This window comes from Carassius gibelio, chromosome A13 (genome assembly GCF_023724105.1).
Source record: "Carassius gibelio isolate Cgi1373 ecotype wild population from Czech Republic chromosome A13, carGib1.2-hapl.c, whole genome shotgun sequence".
NCBI classification, from domain to species: domain Eukaryota; kingdom Metazoa; phylum Chordata; class Actinopteri; order Cypriniformes; family Cyprinidae; genus Carassius; species Carassius gibelio.
In genome coordinates, this window is record NC_068383.1 from 21,120,452 (window position 1) to 21,142,177 (window position 21,726).

The 21,726-nt window shown below is 38.4% G+C and overlaps 1 protein-coding gene across 6 annotated transcripts in view; it reads right to left on the minus strand.

Annotated features, from left to right (window-relative positions):
• LOC128026476 (echinoderm microtubule-associated protein-like 4) overlaps nt 1-21,726 on the minus strand; it is a 74,732-nt gene that overhangs the window by 33,060 nt on the left and 19,946 nt on the right. For 3 of the 6 annotated variants that reach the window (XM_052613663.1, XM_052613662.1, XM_052613658.1), the window contains exon 1: nt 10,345-10,625. The exons of 1 other annotated variant lie outside the window; for it this stretch is intronic. In XM_052613663.1, the coding sequence (XP_052469623.1) occupies nt 10,345-10,414 (70 nt within the window). In that variant the 5' untranslated portion in view covers nt 10,415-10,625. Of the gene's footprint in view, nt 1-10,344; nt 10,627-21,726 lie in introns of those variants that run through there. 2 more of the 6 variants (XM_052613659.1, XM_052613660.1) reach the window with 1 other exon arrangement.

Below are 21,726 nucleotides of genomic sequence, written 5' to 3' on the forward strand. Positions count from 1 at the left end.
TTCTAAAACCAAAACAGTTTCTTACCCAAACCTATTTACTCACCCTCATGTCCTCATGCATTTCTTTGCAGAAGAAGTTTAGCAGTATTACTGGTGCTGCAGTGCTTTAGAGAACATTAGTGTTGGGTTCTGGATGGGGGGCATTGGATGGTGTTGCAGGACTGCAGGCGTCTGCCAGACGTTACTGTGGTTGGGATTTTGTTTGCTGGACTGGTTCCCTGATCGAAGGGGCCCTGCATTCTGAGCTGCGGTTAGCTAGCTTAAGGGGCATAAAATACCATATAACAACTCAAACTCTCATTCACCAACACATCTCCCTTCCAAGCTTTAAACCAAACCATAGGACATTTTTACACCACTTATAAATCACTGAAAGTACTTACAATCTCACAACATGGGTACAAATACGGGAAGCTTATTACCACACCACACGTTCAACTCTTGAAAAACCGGCAAATTCCCACATAAGGCTAATGATAAGGGTGCCTGGAGTCTTTAGGTCACTGCAGAGCTCCATGTGGAGACGGGGAGGAGGTTCGGGAATGTCCTGGCACACACTCACACAGACCGACCCACAACCTCCTAACTGGAAGTCAGTGGGTAAATACCCAAACAAAACACGTCAAACAAGCCAACAAAGGGACCCTCTTGTGCACTGTAACCCAGAGTCTATTATTAGACATGAAACCAAGTGCATTAGCTAGGTACTAGGTCAACAGCTGAGCTAACTCGCTTTACAGTTAGCTGTTAGCAGAAAGATCAATCGGTCCAATCTGGCAACTGCAGCGCGCACAATTTATAATGCAACATGTCAGCCGTGTGGAAGCATTTAAAGCTGTCTGAGAAAGAGGCAAAATTCATTACAAACAGCTACAGCAAAACACTATTAGTACTGCATCACATGTCTTCGATGAGAAGAGGAAGGGTTGATGGTTGATGGTTACTGTACGATGGCTGCAATTTTGAAATGGCCTTAAACAATTAGTTAATAAACTGCAGACCATTATGTATTCTAATACACACACAAATTGTATGTATTCTGTTGCACACACTCACAGTGCTATCTCCTTGTTAACCAGGGTCCAACGTCCAAAGCGCTAGGAAAATCTTAGCTGAAACAGTGTTAATCGTCAACAGCTCAGTTACATTTTTATAAATTTTTACAAGGCATGTGACAATGCAATACGTGCAACGTATTCATAATGAAACTCATTTATAAATCAGCTTTCATCAACAGAAAGAAGCACATTCTGGCTATTTAATGTATGCAATGGTGAAAAAATAAAATAAAATGGGCAAAATACATGGGGGGAAAATTGACAAACTGTGTTTGGTATTCTGCTTTCAGCCCAGTCTTTCATTTTGTTTGGTTTAGGCCAAGAATTTTAATTTCGGTGCATCCCTAGTAGAAATTATGTGTTGGTATATTGTAGACTGATCATGGCAGTAGTAATTAATTAAACGATAAATGCCAATTGGGATGAGCATGCAATAATTTTGTGGTTATGTTCATAGCAATACCTGCATTTACATATCCTTAAGTGATGCCAAATCAAAGAAGACAGCATGTGCAAAGAATCAATGTAATCAGCAAGCAGAATTATTGAATTCCTCTCTCCATAGTAATAACTAATGCTTTCTATAAATTGGGTGGATTTTGAGGCAAAGTAGCCAAACGTAGAGTTTCTAGTTTGATGAAATCTTACATTGGAAGATTATACCTGAGGCACTAATATGGAATCAGAAGATTGTTAATACTATTGCTACTTTCATGCTACAACTGAGAATGAACCATTTTAAACCAGTTAAGTCAAGTTTTCTCCCAAAAGGTTTGCATTCGCAATAGGACTAACAGAAAGCTGCTTGTTTTGAATGTGCCTCTATATGAGCTGTGCTTCATAAAACAGTGCACTATTGAATGAAAAAAATTGAGCTTTTTTTACCTGAAAAATTCCACCAAACTTTTGATAATGTGAAGCCCATTATCTTTAAAGGAATAAAACCAGTTGTGAACCACTGAACTAAGGAACCTGAACATAAGCAAACATTCTCAAGTTACTACAAATACACCACTGGTTTGTAGATATATCCACCAGACACAAGTCCACTCACACTACCGTTGCTCAACTTTTTTTTATCTTAGTCAAAAATTGACCAAGAAACTAAAAGCAAACATCTCAAAATTGCAGGAAGTAGTCAATAAAATCCAAAGTTAGGAGTCCTGCACAACGACGCAATATTTAATTCGCTTTCAATGTCCGTGGTTTCCTCCCTGTTTGCAGGTCCTTCCTCTCAAACCATCTTATCTCAGCAGCCCACAGAAATAAGGAGAGGGCAAACGTTTAGAATACAATGCATTTATTTTAGAGGAAATCATTTTGGGAGGTTGTTTGATACTGGCAGTGCATATGGAAAAAACGAAGGCAGAGGGAGCGCGCTAAATAGAAGGAGAAAGGGAGGGCTGGAAGGTGACGGAGTATCCCCAGGTAACCTCCACCAAACATATCAGAGCTGTGAATGGGGTACTCCTAAACGGAGTATAAAAGTGCCCTTTTCTACATTTCTACCCATGATTCCTTGCAGGCTAAGAGGAAGGAAGGCCTACGTACATGTCAAATTTCACAATAGCTCGTCACATTCCTTAGTTTTCTCCCTCACCCCTTCAGCACGTACACCTAAATGCACACACACTTCCAACCTAACACACATCACCTAATACAACAACCAATTTATTTGGCATACAGGATGTGCAAACCTCGGACCACAGCCCAACATACGCTTATTCGCACAACTCCAGTGAGATCCTAGACTCGGTACGGGACAATCCCATGGCACGTGGCCAGACTGCATGCTCGTAAGACTTGTTTTTGTCATGCTTCATTTTGACTGGAGGTCTATGGAGGAAGTCCTCAGGATTTGATGGCAGATTTACAGCTGAGATAAGACTCAGTGGTGCAATCAGCCACATTCATGCGCTAGTCGCAAACAAACACAATATTCACTAGCATTGATGGATGGGTCTTGTTAATGTTCACCATTTGAAACATATTGTTAAAAGATAGCCCCGGTAATCTGTTGTGGTGTTTAGTTGTGAGCTTCCTAGGTATGAGATAAGGATTAGATGGAAGCATCGACTGGTCGCAAACAAAACTGGGTTAGACTTGACCCTCATAAAGCAATAGAGATGTATCTTGTGTACCTGGCAAGTAAAATAATCAAGTCATGCTGCCAGGGTAAGGAGATCACTAAAAAACTTGGCACACTTGTAAACCTGAGTAGAGCACAAGGCTGCACGTCTGAACTGGTTATGTGTGTGTGCGAATGTCTTATATGGTTTAGAGAACAAAACATTTAACTGAAGTAGTGTTATTATACGCTCACACATGCATTCCATAATTAAATGTTCACTGAACGCTTGCAAAAAGTGCTATAGAATTATGTTTTATTAGACACATACCACATTCTTTTTGTACACAGTACCATTGTAACACCCTTTTTTGGACATCATACTATAGTATTATCATGTTATTGCTTTCACTTTATTTTACACATGCACATACATTGTACTTACTCAGGAAAGTACTGAGTTATGAAATAGGTTTAGGGGTAGATTCAGGGTTAGTACCAAGTTATTTCCCAGGTATTGCACTGTAATAAGTACATTTAGAACGGGACTGTAAAATAAATAACTGTGTCGTACTGTGGTACTTTCAAGGATACTGTGATACACCAAAAACCACCGCAGCACTGTTAAAAGTGTTGTAGTACTATGGTACTTTTTAGGAATGTGTCAAATAACAGATGGTATTACCAAACCAACTTTTGTAAAATATATATACACTACTCTTTTTGTGTGTGTGTGTGTGTGTGTGTGTGTCTTTTTGTACTTTATCTTGGTTATACCTTTTTATACACTTATACACTTACAAAATAGTTGAAATCCCATACACGGCACCCTGACAATGGCTTTGACATATTTGAAATCGTAAATTCTCAACATGTGACTGTGCAAGGCAAGAAAGTCCCACAAGGGAAGGTGTGCAAGGCTTCTGTGATACTGTTTTTAGCCATCTGTGGAGGTGAGCTCATGCAGGAAGTGACCTTAAAGATATGGGGCATAAGAGTGAAAATACCAAAATAAACTGACACTTCGCTTTCAAGCAGTGATGCATCTCTGCTGAGGGCTGAAATCTCAACTACATCTGTAAGAACAACTCTCAGCTAACATGCAAAGATTTACGCTGCACAACTGAACCCAAAACGTATGCCAATAGTAGATATTCATAACCCTAACTAGACATTTAACACTTCAGAAGAAAGCAGAGTGGTGTTGCCCTTTTGAAAGTCATTGCCATGAACCTACCACTGGAGGATGCTTATTAGCCCAAGGCAAAAAAGAAAGTCCTACTGTAAAAGTACCAGTGACACAATATGAATTAAACGTTATAATTCTGCTTGTTCCAACACAAGGGGATTACATACTCATACAAGTGTAACAGACACGAAAGCTCACATTTGCATACAGCGACTCTAGACTTAACTACCTCTTTAAACCAAACATTTTAATCAATCCCTTTTTGTTTTATTCCAGCCTGCGGTGAGCTGTAGTTAGAGTGGTTCAGCACAGCTTTATGAATGGGATTCCTCTGCCTTCAGCAGACAAGCAGGCATGTAACAGACATAATTAACTACACAGCACTGAAGCTTCATGCTAATGATTCACTGTAATGGCCCGGGGTGTGACATACGCCCTCCAGACAAAACCACACACACACACACACACACACACACACACTCATACATCTGTGGGGCCCATGTAAGATAAGATAATGATAAGTGGCACAGAACAACGTTGTGACATGCATTTTTACCACCTTTTCTCCTTTTAAGATTATGGACAGATTGAGCTGCGTTGCTGCCAAAAGACAAAACAGACTAGGTTAAGCCAATCCACAGCACACAAAGGCAGCACAGTCATCTGCCCATTAACATCTGGCTGTTCAGAACAGCATATTAAACCATTTTTGCAGTAAGCCTTATACTAAGCATACCATGCAACTTACTGAATTGCAATGCACAGATGACCCTGCTGCACAGTAATGCTTTATCCCACTATTCAATGTGCTTAACTTGACCTTATGACTAATAATCCATAAGTAATTTGAAAGTGTGTTTTCAGTGTGTTTAAATAGCATGCTAACATACTAGTCTTAAAATTTGTGCACTACAGTTTATCGGCACTACCACTACCCCTTATTATTTGTAAATAACAGTAGGCAGTATACAATGCACACTGCACAGCATGCAGTACGCTAGCATTCCACAGCCAACATGTTTACAACAATGAAATCCCGTGCACAGAAATGATAAAATATGCGTCTGTATGAAGTGCTAATTATTGCATTGCAGTGTGATCTGCTGCCTGCCTCGCAGTGGAGTTAATATTGTTTAGCTCTTGTGGTGACATGTTTGTTTAAAGACATTAGGCTATGCAGCCGGGCCAACTGTATGCAGCAAGCAAGTGGAGAGACGGGTTTACACCGTGACCTGCTCACTAATGGATGAGCAGGATTATCACAGAGATGCACAGAGAATGCCACATCCCCTTCATAAAACCACACATTGATTCAGCCGGTGTTACTTAATAAGTATACATCATCTTGCTTTCACTAAAGTTACACTTTATTTTAAGGTGTTCTTGCATTTAAGTACAGAGTAATATTAATTGAATACATGTACTTCAATACAATACATGTACTAATCCATGTAACAAGGACATCTTAAAATAAAGTGTTACCCGGTTTAATACTCATATCACTATTATACTGACCTTTAGACACCCTGATCTCTAGATATAGCTATCAGCACTTTATCAGCAAATAATTAGGCAGAATCACGTCACAATGATGGTATCAGATGGTAATACCATCTTCACAATACCATGGTAATCCAAAGTCCTTCAAAGAAAGCTACAGAATTAACGAATTAACTAAGGAATGGATGTCCAAAAACAGACTTTACTTTGGCCAAAATCCTAATGGTAATACCATGGTAGCTTTTTGGTGATATTTTGTTGTTAACAGCAACTAAAGGTGATTTCCTCATGGTATATGACTATTTTAAAATCATTTCTATCTGTGTAGAGGTCATGGGAAATATAAGCGCAGCAGCGAGTAGTTACTGTTCGCATGCTCTCAAGGTTTAGATATCAATTGCACAATTTCAAACTAGCCTCCGACCGCTAGATAAACTTAAACACACTAACACATCCTACACACACACACACACACACACACACAGCAGACAGCAGTTGTCCATCTGTGAAAACTGTCTGAGCTATCCTACATCATCTCCAGCACCAAATACAAGCAGATGGGCTTTAATAGAACCTGCATGTGTGTGTGTCTGTGTGTGTGTGTGTGTGTGTGTGTGTATCTACCTAACTAACTATATTTTGAGGACACATTTATACTCAGAAGTGAGCGGAATCCTCATTTTAGCAACATCCTCATTTGTAAAAATACAGTACAAATATAATGTAAATAATGTTTGTTTCATTAAATTATCCACTTAATCCATTTCATTCATATTAATAGAGTTGCATGCAGTCTATTATCTGCTATTTGTGTTGAATTTAAAGCTCTGACTTTCCTATTTGAATAATTTTATTGCCATTTAAAACTTTGACTTTTCAGACCTTTTTAAGTATTAAAATAAGCAATCAGCAACCATACGCTTATTGCAAGTCATCACAATATGCATATGATGATTTGTACATTTGCGATATTTCAATAATTTCAATATCGCACAGCCCTAAGCGCTGTGTATAAAACCATAAAAGTATGTATATGGTCCTCAAGCATGCTTATGAGAGACGCGAAAAGATAAAAGAGATATTAAAGAGAGAGATTAACTTTTGTAATATCATTGTTACGCAACTGTCACGCAACATCATTTCATTTTCCCATTTTAATTGCCTTTAAAAAAAACTGACTTTACTCCAGCATGCGAAAGTAATATTTTCAAACATGTTTTCATCATCTGCCATATTGTTCAGACAAACCCCTTGGTCGAGCCTTTGTTGTCATGCTGGGCTGGTCTGGATGCTTAAACAAACACATGTTTTAAGGGGCCACAGACACACAGTGTTTACACTTAGAGGAAATAAACCTGTAATGGTTTGCTTACAGTTGTCTCTGCACACAAACCCAGATGGGAGAAAATGTTTTACCATTAAAAAAAAAAAAGACAAACTTTGACTTTCATTAAAGAAGATGAGAAAAGAAAAAAAAAACACAGAAGGAAAAGTGAGACAGAGGAGGAAGTAAACATAAAAGCTTGTGTACAATCTGCAAACACACTCCGTACACCAGCTGAACACATAAAGGTAGATAAACAAATGGTGTGTGCAAACAAAAATACACACTCACACACACACACACTCTCTCTCTCTCTCTCTCTCTCTCTCTCTCTCTCTCTCTCACACACACACACACACACACTAGTTAATCGTTCACATTTATATTGTTTCTTTAACCAGCATTTATTACAATGAAAGGAAGAAACACCCTGACCAGAGGCAGTATTCTGCCCACACTGAACTTGAGTATTTCTGTTTCACCACCCCAGCAGTAATACTCTAACCCTAACCCTTCACACACACACACACACACACACACACAAACTCTATAACAAAGAGAATTGCTTATACTTCCCCCAAGCCAGTTCACCATGAATGAGACACCACAAACAGACTCTGTACAGACGTGGCATCCCAATAAAAAGCCACAAGACACAGATACGAGCATCTACACACACACGCTAGACAAAAACATCAACTTAGAAAAAGACAGTTTGTCAAGATAATCCTTGAATGTTGCTTTGAGAAAGCCTTATCTGGAAGGTCAAAATGTTTTAAATATCTTGAGGACTGAAGGTTATATACACTGACACTGACTGAGATAAAGTCAGACGGAGAGATATCTACCACGGTTAAAACAAACAGCTTGCACAGAAACATTTTTACAGTCTTTGTTGTTCAGCGAGTGGATGAATATTACTGTATCTCATGAATCTGACTAGAAGAGGAAAGTACTATGAGACATATAACCAAAAAAATACATAAAAAAATGCATAGTTTAAACAATTATACAGAATATATACCACTGTAACTAGACCTAATTCTGTTTACAGACACTACTATTCATAATTCTGGGGTCAATAATGTTTTTGAAAGAAACCTCCTATGCTCACCAAGGATATATTTATTTTTAACAAAAATTATAATTAGAAATACAATTAGATTTTTATTTCTTCAATATTTTAATTTTTTTTTACTGTGATAAAAGCTGGATTTTCAGCATCATTGCTTCAGTCTTCAGTGTCACACGATCCTTTATAAACCATTCTAATCAGTCCCTCCAGAAAAACACGATTATGCGATCCCCTGATTTAATGCATAATCAGCCAAATGACGCATATTTCTGCGGGGGTCACATTTTTTCAAATACGCCACTCTTTTGCCGCATAAATTGCCGATTTCAGAAAGCAAAATATGCGGGGCTAGCATGATTTCATAATCCCTGTATTTTCGTTGCAAAAAACTCACATATATATTAGCAGGAAGTTGAAAAATGTTGCGTTTACTTCACACAAGTAAAGCGCCATTTTCCCCCTATTGCCATGGGAACCTTATGAAGTGACGTAATTACGTGACCTGAACATCATCTGCAAACCCCCCGGTGAAACCAGGGTGAAACTTCTTATTTGCCAATAAAAATAAGCGCAAATGAACGCGCGAAGCAGTTTCCCAATTTGTTACATGACAGTGGAGCCAAATTATATTGCGACAACTTGCGAAAACTGCGGTTTGATGAAATAGAGAAAAAAAAAAAAGGTGATTCCCCAACACCCCATTCTCACTAGGCTACTAACACTGTTGTAGTTTCATTCAGAAGTTGATGCAACTTTACAGTTGTAAGATTGCACTTTTTTGTTACAGAACAGTTCCAAAAACTTACAGTTGTAATTATATTAGTAGTGTGTAAAATAATTTACGTTGCATTAAGAGATTGCAACTTAAATATTCTCTTTTTCATCAAACCGCAGTTTTTGCAAGTTCACGCCATTTCATCGCATAAAATTGCAAAAATATCCTGCATATTCCATCGCATTTTTTAAGAAAATGTGCCGCAAAATCAAGGATTTTTGCCCGCAACAATCACAAAAAAAAAAAAAAAATCCGCGTTTTTCTGGAGGGACTGTCTAATATGCTGCTCAAGAAACATTTCTGAATATTATCACGGTTGAAAAAAGTGCTTCTTCATATTTTTGTGGAAACTGTGAAAAATGTATTTTACATAGAAACCTTTTGTAACAATATGAATCTCTTTAATGTCACTTTTGACCAATTTAATGTTTCTTTGCTGAATAAAATCGTACATTTCTTTCAAAATCTTACTGACCTCAAACTTTTTTGATGGTAGTTTAGACCTGAAATTTCACACCAAACTGAAAGCTCTGAATTTGAATCATTATTTAACCCTTAGAACGAAGTTTTCAACACTTCTCTATATATCATTTCTAACAAAAATCTTAAATGAGAAATCATCCACAGTGTACCTATTCTACCAACAAAAGTCCAATGATCTGCTACGAGTAAATGTGCAAGTTCAAAAAGTGTAATAGCAAGAAGGGCTGTGACAAGTTTGTTGCGTTTAGTTTGAACACAGTGAGAAACGTTCAGTGTAAATACATGGTTTTTGCAAAGATGGATCATCTGCTGTGGGAAAACCGCATATTCAGTTAGTTAGGAGAGATACGGCACGCTACGTCAGAACAAACTGCAGGTCTGTGCCGAGTCTGCTTTCAATGGATGTCGAACATTCAAAGCAAAATGGATTTTGGAGGGTGATATCTGATCATCTATTCTCAGAAAACCATAAGCTGAATCAGTTCGAAACTATACAGCAAATGAGCAATTTTGCAGAAACACTATGCGACGACTGTACATATTAAAAAAAATATATTTGAAGTACAGCTAACCACACACAACTCTCTACTGGTGTAGTGACCAGCATTCAAGAAAAGCATTCAAATAAACGTCTTTACTCACTAAACACACACACACACACACACACAGAGAGGTGCATCAATGTAGAGAGGTTAGAGAGTTACACACTTCCTCTCTGTGTGGCGTACAGAAGGGAACCTCCAAATGACAAAAAGGAAGACTTGTGTTAATACACTGCACACGCACACAGACACGCATGCATCTCAGTGCACCCTCTTCATAAATTCAGTCACACACACAGCCCTCCCCAAAATCCCGCAGCGCTGCATTACCGGTGCAGTGGTGGTTCAGCGTGGCTGCAGAGTTGCACACTGGAGCTAAACCTGTTGTGTTGTCTTCCATTCTCCACTCGCACGTATGTCTGCAATATTCACTGCTGCACGTCCGCTTCTTCGCTTCTACGCTTCCCCTCGTGTCCTCCTTCCTGGTCTCTTTCTTTGCCGGTTGTTTCTATCTTTCTCTGTCTCACACACACATTCTTTTTTTCGCAGACAGTGCTGCACACAGATACACCCGCTCACACAAAAGCCAGAGCGAGCGAGTGAGCACGAGGTTGAGAGAGAACAAGGGAAACTAGAGGAGGAGGAGATAAAGGGATAAAAAAAGAAAATCTTGGTTGGCTAAGGGAGTGGCTAAAGCTTGCACATCTTTAACCTCTGCCGTTCTGATGGAGCCAGACAGACACACACACAGTGTATGTTGTTTTAATGTGTGCTGAGACGGGGGGAAGGGAGAACCAGGAGAGGGGAGGAGACCACGTGGAGGTGTCAAAGCTTCCAGAAACCGGCTACACACACTACAGCGAATTATAACAGCTCTGCAACCCTCGTTCAAATGACCGTGCAATGGCTGCTGGAAGTGCACATGCTGCAATATGTCACATCATATGATTTAAGAGATCAAGATGCAAAACAAAGCTGTAAATTGCTATTCCAAATAACTGTTGAGACTATTCCAGGATAAAGAACAACTCAAGCATCCTAGTTTGCATACTACAGCATTTAGTATGCAAGAGTATAAATAGTGATAAGCTCAATAACAGTTGCTAGGCTGGAGCATGAGACTTCAGAAATACACAAGCTGATTTCAACACTGTCGCTCCCACAATAGTTTGATTGACAGTAGAGTTTCAGCACAGACTGGATGGGTGTCTTACCCTAGACCCGCCCTGAGTGAGTAGAGATGGGCGATATATCGCATGCAATTGTCAGACGCATTCTGTCAGTAAAGCCGGTTCCCTGATTAGCGGTAAATAGCCAACACCTGCTTTCAAATGGAGCGGCATTTAATAGACAGATCACTGACAAGCTATGCAATATTGCGTTCATTATTGCATTTGAATAGCCTTCAATAATGAATGCAATATTGCGTAGCTTGTCAGTGATCTACGGCTCTGTCCACCGCTGGAACAGATTTAGACAAGAATGACTCCTAAGCAGTGTTGGGGGTAACGCATTACAAGTAACTCGAGTTACGTAATCAGATTACTTTTTTCAATTAACTAGTAAAGTAACGCATTACTTTTTAATTTACAAGAAAATATCTGAGTTACTTTTTCAAAAAAGTAACGCCAGTTTCTTTGTTTTTCCATTTATTGACTGACAAGTCTCCAGTCCCCATACTGAGAGAAATCAGAAGTACAGAGGCGTTGTGTGCACTGTGTGAACATGATTAAGTTCTAGACTAAATGTGAATGTGTATTAATTCATCCTACTCACAAAAGAATTTAGAGTTAGTATTCATCAAAATGTGGTGTGGTGTCGTAAGTGCAAATAATACACAACAAAGCGGTTGGTGTATCTGGATAGTATTTTATGAAGTGTAAAATCCTACAATCAAATATTACAAACTATACAGAGTACTATTTCACAGATTGATACACAAAATATAAACCCTAACACTAATCTTATATTCAATCCATGACCATAATGCTTGGAAAAACAATGTGACTAAATGACTGTGCATGCTTGTTTATTAGGATCTCATGTCATTACCTGAACATCATCCAAGTCTTAGTGTCAATTTCTATACAACGTATGTGCTTTTCATATATTTGCAGTTTATATCCCTCAGAGTTTAATTAGTTATAATGGTAAGGGTGCCTTGGTGGGCCCTCGTTCAAAAAACAACATGGCTATTCATCATCAATCTTAGACCTGAGGAGAAGGAGTGGAGCATAGCAGCACTGTTTAAAAAAGAATGAAACATTTAATTATCCCACGTTTGTGAAGGGGCCAGCCTGTCGCTGAAGAGAGCTATGCAACAATGAGAAGGAGAGCAAGTGAGAGAGAGCATTCCTTCAGCGCACAGCTGCCAAGTTGGAAGGAAATCCAACAACAAAAAGCGACTAGTTAGAAGCCAGAATTAGAGCCAGAAAGAGGAGAACAGAGGAGAGAAGAAATACCGTGGCCACGTACACCACAATCCTTCAGCGTATAAAAGCCCATAAACCCAACAACAGGAGATTGAGAAGATAATCGCAGTGCAAGAGACAGCATACGAGGTGGAAACGTCATCTCGCACTGGGATATGAGTGTCATACTGACACAATTACAGACGAGGAATGAAAAGAAAGTAGGTCAAAGGCCAATCATAGGAACTGTCAAACTCTCTCATACGCATATGCATGCACTTCCACACTAAACGTCTGTATTCAGCCAAACTTATTTCATCTTACAATGTAATTACAAACCACAAACCGGGAGTACGCCTACATCTGAAAGATCTAAAAAGACATATTAGCTCTCTTCCAAAACCTGCTAAGCTACATTAGCCTACTACCTACATTAGGCAGTTTTCATTGATGGCTATATCCCAAGTGAAATGGAACTTTGATTTGAAATGCAACTGATCAAAATTCAAGCACATTTCAAACCTTGAAAACAGTTTGAACCCAGGAAACTCTACAAAGTCCAGAGCTTTGTGGATCATACAGATAATGAATAAAACTTTTTTTTTTTTTTCTAAATAAATATCTTGCTGTTACTGGCGCTTGTTCTACCAGTAAAACTAAGTGAATCTTGGTCCAGCACTGAGATAACAGTAGCAACTCATACAAAGGTATTAAAACCGCAGCAGCAGTCTTATATACACACCATATGTCATCTGTAGTCAAAGCTGTTGAAGGACGTTGTCTATATCTGGTTGGTAAAATCACACAGTTTCTAGAATCACTAATTGGATAACTCTCTTTTGAGGAAGTCTTCACGTTTATTCACTTGCACAAACTGTTCAATTGCATATTAACTGCAAATCTGCAGCAATATTTGCTAGAATACTTTTGGGGAATTCACAGAATATGAATCGCACCAAAGAGCAGTTCATTTGCTTGAGCGCTAAAGCAATTCTGCAAATCGAGGAATGTTGCAAACGTATCCATTGCAGTATTGTTTCTCACAATTTTTCATGGGTCGAATGCAAAGGCACTAGTTTCTAGAGGACGCAGCAGACCAACACAATCTGGCAGACTTTACTGAGACCATATCGCTACATCATTTCAGAACTAATATTGCCATGATGAATGGAAAATGTATGCACTGAACACTCAGAGACCTAAGTAGTGTTATCCATTTAGATTTGCAAATGTTCACCACTATTTTTTTGATAGAGAAAAATAATATATTTGAACCATTAAGGATATCATCATGAAAATGTACAAAATGTTACTATTTGACCATTTAAATACAGTATTAAACATCAAGATTTGACCCCCTAATGCCCAGTATGGCATTTTTGTTTATTAAGACAAAATGTCTGTTGAACTGCATCTCCCTGCTGGTGTAGACAAAAGTCGTAAGGGTTCAAATAAAATCAATAAATAATATAATGATCATATAATTGTTGTGTAAAGTGTAATCTATTATTAAAATATAATGACTTGCTCCACCTCTGTAAAAACATGACAAATTCTATTGACTTAACCACTCCCCATTAATTACCTGGATTAGAAAGAGTTATTATCATTTTATTTTTATGTATTTTTTTTCAATTCATGTACACACACACACACACACACACACACACACAAACTTCACTGGGTGGACCCCTATCTTGGAAGAGGTGGGGGGCGGAGGGGGGCGAATAATTTAAGCATAATTTATGAAACTTGTGTTTAATAAATTTAAATTACATTTAAAATTTACATTTATGCATTTAGCAGACGCTTTTTTCCAAAGCGACTTACAGTGCATTCAGGCTATAAATTTTTACCTATCATAAATAATAATAAAATAATAAAATGTGAGATTGATTTAAAAACAGCACCTTCTAATCAATGACAAACATTTAGGGGATATTTGACTCAAAGTGATTTGCAGGGGCATCTTTATAATGGAATTTTTTGAAACCGTATTAAATGTGTCATCTTTTATGTCAAATTCATACATTTATATTTATTAAAAAAGAGATATATTGAAAACATTATATTAAATTAAACAATAAACTGCTCAAGAGGCTCAGAAGTGGCATGAATGCATTTATTTAACAGTATTATGAGATTGTTTTAATTATAAACTTTGAAAATAGAATAAATTTGGGCTGGTGTAGGGTCAGTTTAGTGGTTTTCAAACATCTAAACAGTATAGGCTAATTGGTAAACTAAGAAAACCCAAGTGTGCATGTACAGCATCCAATCAGTCATCATGACATTACTAAACACACACGACCACTGCAGATTCGGCTGATACTGACGTTTTTTTTAAATCTTCTATATATTTTTTTAAGAGTATGCATGCATAAGATGCATAAGAAGTGATCAGTATCATTTTATAAGGACAGGGCACACTTGCACAACTGGAAAATTTCGTGAAATTAGACTTTTGATCCATCAATTAATTTTTCATCAGTAGGTTGACTCATTTTGTGATTCAGGTCAAACTGGGCATGTTGGCATGTGAGACCTTTAGGCAAATTTAACACTGTTGAAACGGATTTACACAGGTGTGCAGATTCACTAATTCTAAATGTTGACATGTAACATAAGTGCTGGTGTTAAACAGGTAAAACATGCAAGATTCATTCTTCCAACCTTGTATGTCTGTAAAATAAAACCCCCGCCTCGCTCCCTTTATAATATTTCATTCACCTGTCTCAATTCTTGCCAAATGAAAGGCCTGGACCACAGACACAAACATGTTGGCAGACTGCACAAATCCCGGAATGAGACCTGCAAAATAACTTTGCTGCAGACACGAGGCATGTGCCACTCCCCATGTCCCAGCATGCCTGAGGAGCGGGACCCGCTGTAGTGTGGCCTGGCGGTGGACACAGTCATCTCGAGAAAGGAAACCGAGGCTCGTCAGAGGCCCACAGACCTCACACTAAAATAGAGATGACAGGAAAGCAGCCGGTGGCACACAGGAAAGAGAGAGTGTGCGAGGGGTGAAAGCAGAAGGGCTGATCATACTTTCAGTGAAGCATCTGCACGAACACCCGACGCCTTCCCAGAAACACTGTGACCACTAAACGCACTTCTACAGCAATATCAAACACCCCAGCAGTTTATGAGAGTGGGTAGTCATTTAGCAGACACTTTTACACTTTATTACTATATTAGGGACGGTTCTCTTTGAGGAAACAGGGGTTAAGAGTAATGCTCAAAAAGCTCTGGGGTCTGAACCTATGACCAACCCAAACTGTTAACCAACACACCACATCACTCTGTGGAGTCAAGAAAGAGTCACTTTCAGCCTCAGATGCAACACCCATGGACCAACTGCTGCATGTCGCACATAAAACTGTGAAGAACTTGCAACAAATCAGCAGTTCCAGTCCGATTTGGCTTTACTAGCAGTCCACTACTTTATGAATATTACTAGAACTTTCCTAAATATGCCATTTTTGATCAGAATAAGCTGTAAAGAAGACCTTATCTAATGTCGGAAATTCTGGCTAGGGGTGACTAACTTCAGGCAATCAGCATTTGAGTGATGAAACAGCATTTGAGTGCATAAACTCTGCAGTAAATGTAAAAAAAATAATGAAATGTGTTGCGAAAGAGCTGAAATTCTCAGTGCTTCAATCAAAACTCTTTACCGGTGACTCACAACACCCACTGAGGCCAGACAAAACTAAAAAAAAAAAAAAAAAAAAACATTTTCAAGGGCACGTTTCCAATGATTCTTCATTTTAAAAGTGGTGATAAAGAGGGAAGGTACAGATCAAGCAAGCTTACACTTGAGAAGGTAAAGACAAGCATATCCATTCTGTGGTGTCAAACCCAGCTGAAGATCTCCAATTTGATTAACTGCATTATTATTCCTCTTCACTATTCATATTTTTTAATTGCTCCATATCTCTCCATCTTTGTCCTGCGTAGATCATAATAAGGCTAATGGTTTTTGACATGACACATTTTGGGCATGTCTGAACGGTGGTGTTTAGGCTTACGCAATATTTAAGAGTAATGCACTCTGATACCAGTATGATCAGTTTGGCTCTTTCTCTCTTGCTGAAAGAGAGAGGTGTTAACGTCAGAGACTAGAGTGCACTTAGAGTTTGAGAGGCCGAAATCAGGGGATCCTAAAAACCCTTTACTATCATGTAAAGAATTCCCTTCCTTATAAGTGGGCAATTCTTAGTTACAAAGTTCACTATACATTTTACAAATAGTAAAAAGTCCAGCCCTGTAAGACTAGGAAAGCCCTGTCTTAAGTCTGATTAGTGGGGGTGATTCTATTTGATTTTTTTTTATTTTTAGTTCTGATATTTCGGCTTTATTTAGCGTGTCCTGTCACCACATGCTTTGCTTCAGCTGTTGGGACAGTTTGCACGGTAAAACACTTTTAGAAAGTTGCATCTTTAAATGCATTCTCCTGAAAGCAATTACAAGCATCTTTGGCCGCTGCTTTGAATCTTGTGTTGTTTTTTTAGCATCTTGCGTAATGTGCCAAGGCATGTCAGGTTGAAAACGGTTCAAAACAAAAAAACTCAAGAACCTCTGAATTCCCTTACATTCAACTGTGCTCTGTCAGGCTTTGAACGTAAGAACACGCCCCATCTGAACACCTGATCATGGGAATGTAAAGTAAAAAAGTGACTAGATAGTTTAAAAAATATACTAATGTGTACTAATGATAAATTATTGTGATGTATATATATATATATATATATATATATATATATATATATATATATATATATATATATATATATATATATTAGTAAATGTGGTTTTGTACATCTTTAGCTGCTATAATGCATTTCATTTTAAAGCAGGTAAAAAAAAAATTTTTTTTTTTTCATTAAGTAAAATGTGAAGTGTCAAGTGTGTGTATTTTTTTTGTAAATTTGCACCACAATGAAATAGCAAAAAATAAATAATATAAAAAAAAATGATTAACAGTAGAACAAGGCACTAACATGTTATTTAAATATCTGAAACTTAAAATAAATATTGCATAATTGTGATTTAATGACAAGCGCAGAGCGTCTACAGTACGTCTGCACCAGCCAACACGTGAAAGCAGCCTTTCAATTTGGCAGTTATGTGACATCACAGAGCATTTGAAATCCCACATGTGGGACCGTACTACTCAAAAGGTTAATATTTATCTAGGGTAAAGTATTTTAACATCACACTTCAGCTTCAGAGATTCTGTAATATCGTTTACAGAGCTCCACCACTCCTTCCTGTGATGAACGTGGTTTGTTTAGCCTCGCTAAATTAGAACAAGAAAGACAGAGAGCCAGAAATACACCAACGCACATGCATTCATATGCACAGCTGGTCCCTACCGTGATAAGGGCATTTGAGGTCTAACGGGCTACTGAGAGAATGACTGTCATGAGTTATAGGACTGACACACACACAGGCATAGTGAGGAATGACAGAAAAAGAGACATTCACAGACAGAAATAAACCACACTGGGGTGAGCCTGACAAAACAAGGCATGTTCGACATACAGCAGTCACACGCAAACTAGCATTTAGGGAAATGCCTCCCACATCAGTTAGTCTCATGTAGTAAGACTTTCAAGAATCAGCATGTAGTCTGGTCCACTTTGCAGTTTATGTTGGTCAAAAACTGCCCACTTAAATAAGAAAGGGCTGTTTGACCGACATGTATAGTGACCAGCTACGGATTTGGAGGTTTATTGGCAACTATTCTTGCTAACTTGGTAAGTGACTCTGTAACTGTAAATATCTAAATCTAATATGGGTGTGACGAGACACTTATCCCATGAGACGAGACACGAGACTGGGTTCACGAGAATGAGAGGAGACGAGATTTTTAGACTTTTTTAAAGAAATCATCAATGATGAAACATATAGGGAAAATTTTTATTTTATTCAACTGAAAAACACAAAATTGCAAAAAATGAAGGTGCATTTTGAAATCAACTTGTGCTTTATGAAATTAAAGTTCTATTTTACTGAATTATATGGAGCAATAAAAAACATGAAATCTAGAGTTGCACGAGTCTGTAAGTTGAGGATCATGTTTATATATATATATATATATATATATATATATATATATATATATATATATAAAAATGGAAATCATGATTCTCTCACGACTGAAAAAAAAACAAAAAAAAAAACAAAACTAAACAAAATAACAATAGTGGTTCCGACAAAATGTTCATTGCTTAAGGCTTTTAAAAAAATATATTCATTTGAACAACAAAAAAACAAAAAATATAATAATAATTAAATGAAGGGGTCAGTGTCTCAATTCATGAAGACCTGTTTCTCAATTAGAATCTTTTAAATGAACGATTGAATGACATTTTTTTTTAACTGACAGTTGACACCACCTCGTGGCGAAGAGGATAGGCATTACAATACATACATGTGTCAAGATATTTTCATTTTGATCGCTACTTTATAAGTGTTTATACCCAAACTATAAACTTTTATATCAGTACTTCTGTTATCTAAATGTCTGAAACACAGAAATAATGATGTGTGGTTGAAAAAACTGTTTGTGTTGCTCTTTCTGGATCAGCTGTAGCATGAATGATTTATTAACATGGACGGCAACAAATCACGCTTCTCACGCTCCACTGACACTCGCGATGTGAAACAGCTATAATAGACATAGCTGAATCGTGGTCATTCTGGAATAAGATTGCGTTGGTGTTCGCCATCTTTAAACGGTTTATTGTGTAGCTCTAATGTAAAAACTGTAAATTGCTCTGCGAGGATATCGTCACATTGTCGCGAGATCCGACACGAGATCTTGACCAAGCGGCAACCTTCCGCTCCCTCTCGTGAAACCAACACAGAAGTGACTATAACTGTAATTCATTGACTGGCTGCTAGAGGCTGGCTCAATAAAGGAGTCAATCCCATCGACTCTCCATGTTAACTTTGCCCTACGTGTCAATAGTGAGGGGGGTGTTTTTTTTTTTTATAACTCATCCGTTTAAATTATATTAAGGCTTAAAGTTCTGCATAATTAAGGGCTCAGCCACTTGATTTATGCTGCTGTCACTGCAGTCGAGCTAGGTGGGCGTGGTTTCAGCAACCAGCTCCCGACTTTTTGCCCATTTTCGATTATACGGGAGTGACGCTCGGTGACGTGCTGCCAAGATGGCGAGGGCTGCCTCCGCCCACTTTTGGCTTAAAAAATGCTCTTCGGAAACCTATGGGTGACATCACAGACACTACGTCCATGTTTTTATGCAATCTCGTCACCTCCCTAAAATCTAATACTGCACACTTACAAAAAGTTGCATTCTGACGCCCAGAAATGAAACAAAGCAAACTAATCAAACTGTAATTTGCATCATATGGTCCATGAGAGGGCCTTTTTGCGGTTGTGATTAAGATGCTAACAAAAGCGTTACATAAACATCCGGCAACATGGTGGCATCATAAATTGCATTGTACAACACAGCAATGCAGTCTGAAGCTTTTTTGTTGCCTAACTTGGTCACAAAACACTTTTATGACTTTTCAGCTGCAGACTGTTAAGAGGAAGGCTGTGTTAGTTTCTGATGTCAATCTATTATTTTACATCATTTTGCACCATTTGTTAAACAATGCCTCTGTAGATTCATCTGTGATGCAGAAAACATCAGAGTATTTTATTACATTGCATCTGGATCTGAATAACCAAAAGAATGCAGATGTTCAATAACCTTTTTAACAAAACCGTTATGAAAACATTTTGTACTTTTGTATATATATATATATATATATATATATAAACTGGTTCGATCTTCAAGGTTAGAATGAGTTTGCAATTCCCAAACCCCAAACAAATGTGTTGGATCGGAGCCATTATATCAACAGGTATGGCCTACAGTAGCAACTAAGCCAATTTGTTCTCTAATCCACACACGTTGTACATCAAAGCTTACAGTGTGTGTGTCTTTCTGATTGAAGAATACATGCACAGAGAGCCATGATTCCTGCCCTCCTACCATGCCCCAGCAAATGGGTGTGTGTCAAGAGTGTGTGTGGGTGCAGATTTGGCCGCCCACTGCTGAACCCTTCAGCAGCATCGCCTGCATTCCTTGCATCCCTGTTTCCAATTAGCCTGGAAGAGAGCTGCAGTACCGAGGGGCCATGAGAATGGAGTGGAAACAATACTAAGCCGCAACGTTCTGTGCAACATTCGTGTTTCACCTGGATCGGTTGTGGACCGGAAAAAGTTGGCTGTACATTTCTTGCTGGTATTTCTTGTTCTCCATCCACCCTGAAAAAGAAACAACTACTGCTACCAGACGCTGTTATTAGCTTCTGCATTCTTGCGCTTTTCAAATGCACCAAAGGATCATTGCTGGCGGTGCCAAAACCAAAAGACAATTTACATGCAAATTAGGCGTTGATGTTTTGACATTCAACTGAATCTTGCCTTCCAAAACGCGTACATGTAGAGAACAACGAATGTCTAATGGCGTAACCCAACAGTTCATCTAGTGAAATGCCCCAAAAACATCAGAAACCAATCTCTGTGGTATTCTGGGCAAACCATCTCTGTGTACAGACTCAAAAAAGCTGTGTGCAATCATACAACACATTAAATCCCACAAATATGTTTCTGAACATGTCATTAAATCTTTGGTATGGTAATGCAAGACTTGACGAACCTGAAAGAGTTGCATTTAAACAAGTCTTTTGCCACCAATTCTGCTCAACACACACACTCACACACACACAGCATGCCACAGATGAGAGCTCTCTCAGCTTTCTGCTGCCGGCAGCATTTACAGACACCACTGCCTGAGCGAAATCACAGGTGTGTAGTCGTCTTACACTGTGTGTGTGTGTGTGTGTGTGTGTGTGTGTGTGTGAGGAGGGGGTGTAAACATAAGGAGAATGCAAACAACATGTCTTAAATGTTAATGGATTTTCCTGTGGGATATAAAGACTGCATCGACCTAGTCCTAGTGGCGAGGAAGAAAATTAAGCTTTAAAATATATTGCCATCAATGCTTCAATCTGATTAAAGGAGTGGTTTGGTCTGTGGCAGTTCAGATGCCTCCATAAAGCACAGGGGGCCCAACATAAAAAATGAAAGAATAGTGTTTGAAAGTCCCCAAATACATTCAGCAACAGCAACAATCTGCTGCAGTTTATCTGCCCACCCAGAAACTGAATGTTAATGCTAATCTTGCCATACAACCAGGTCAACAGCATGAAATCAGAGCAATATGGAAGTATGTTATGTGATGAATGAATCTTCTTTCTACTACACGAG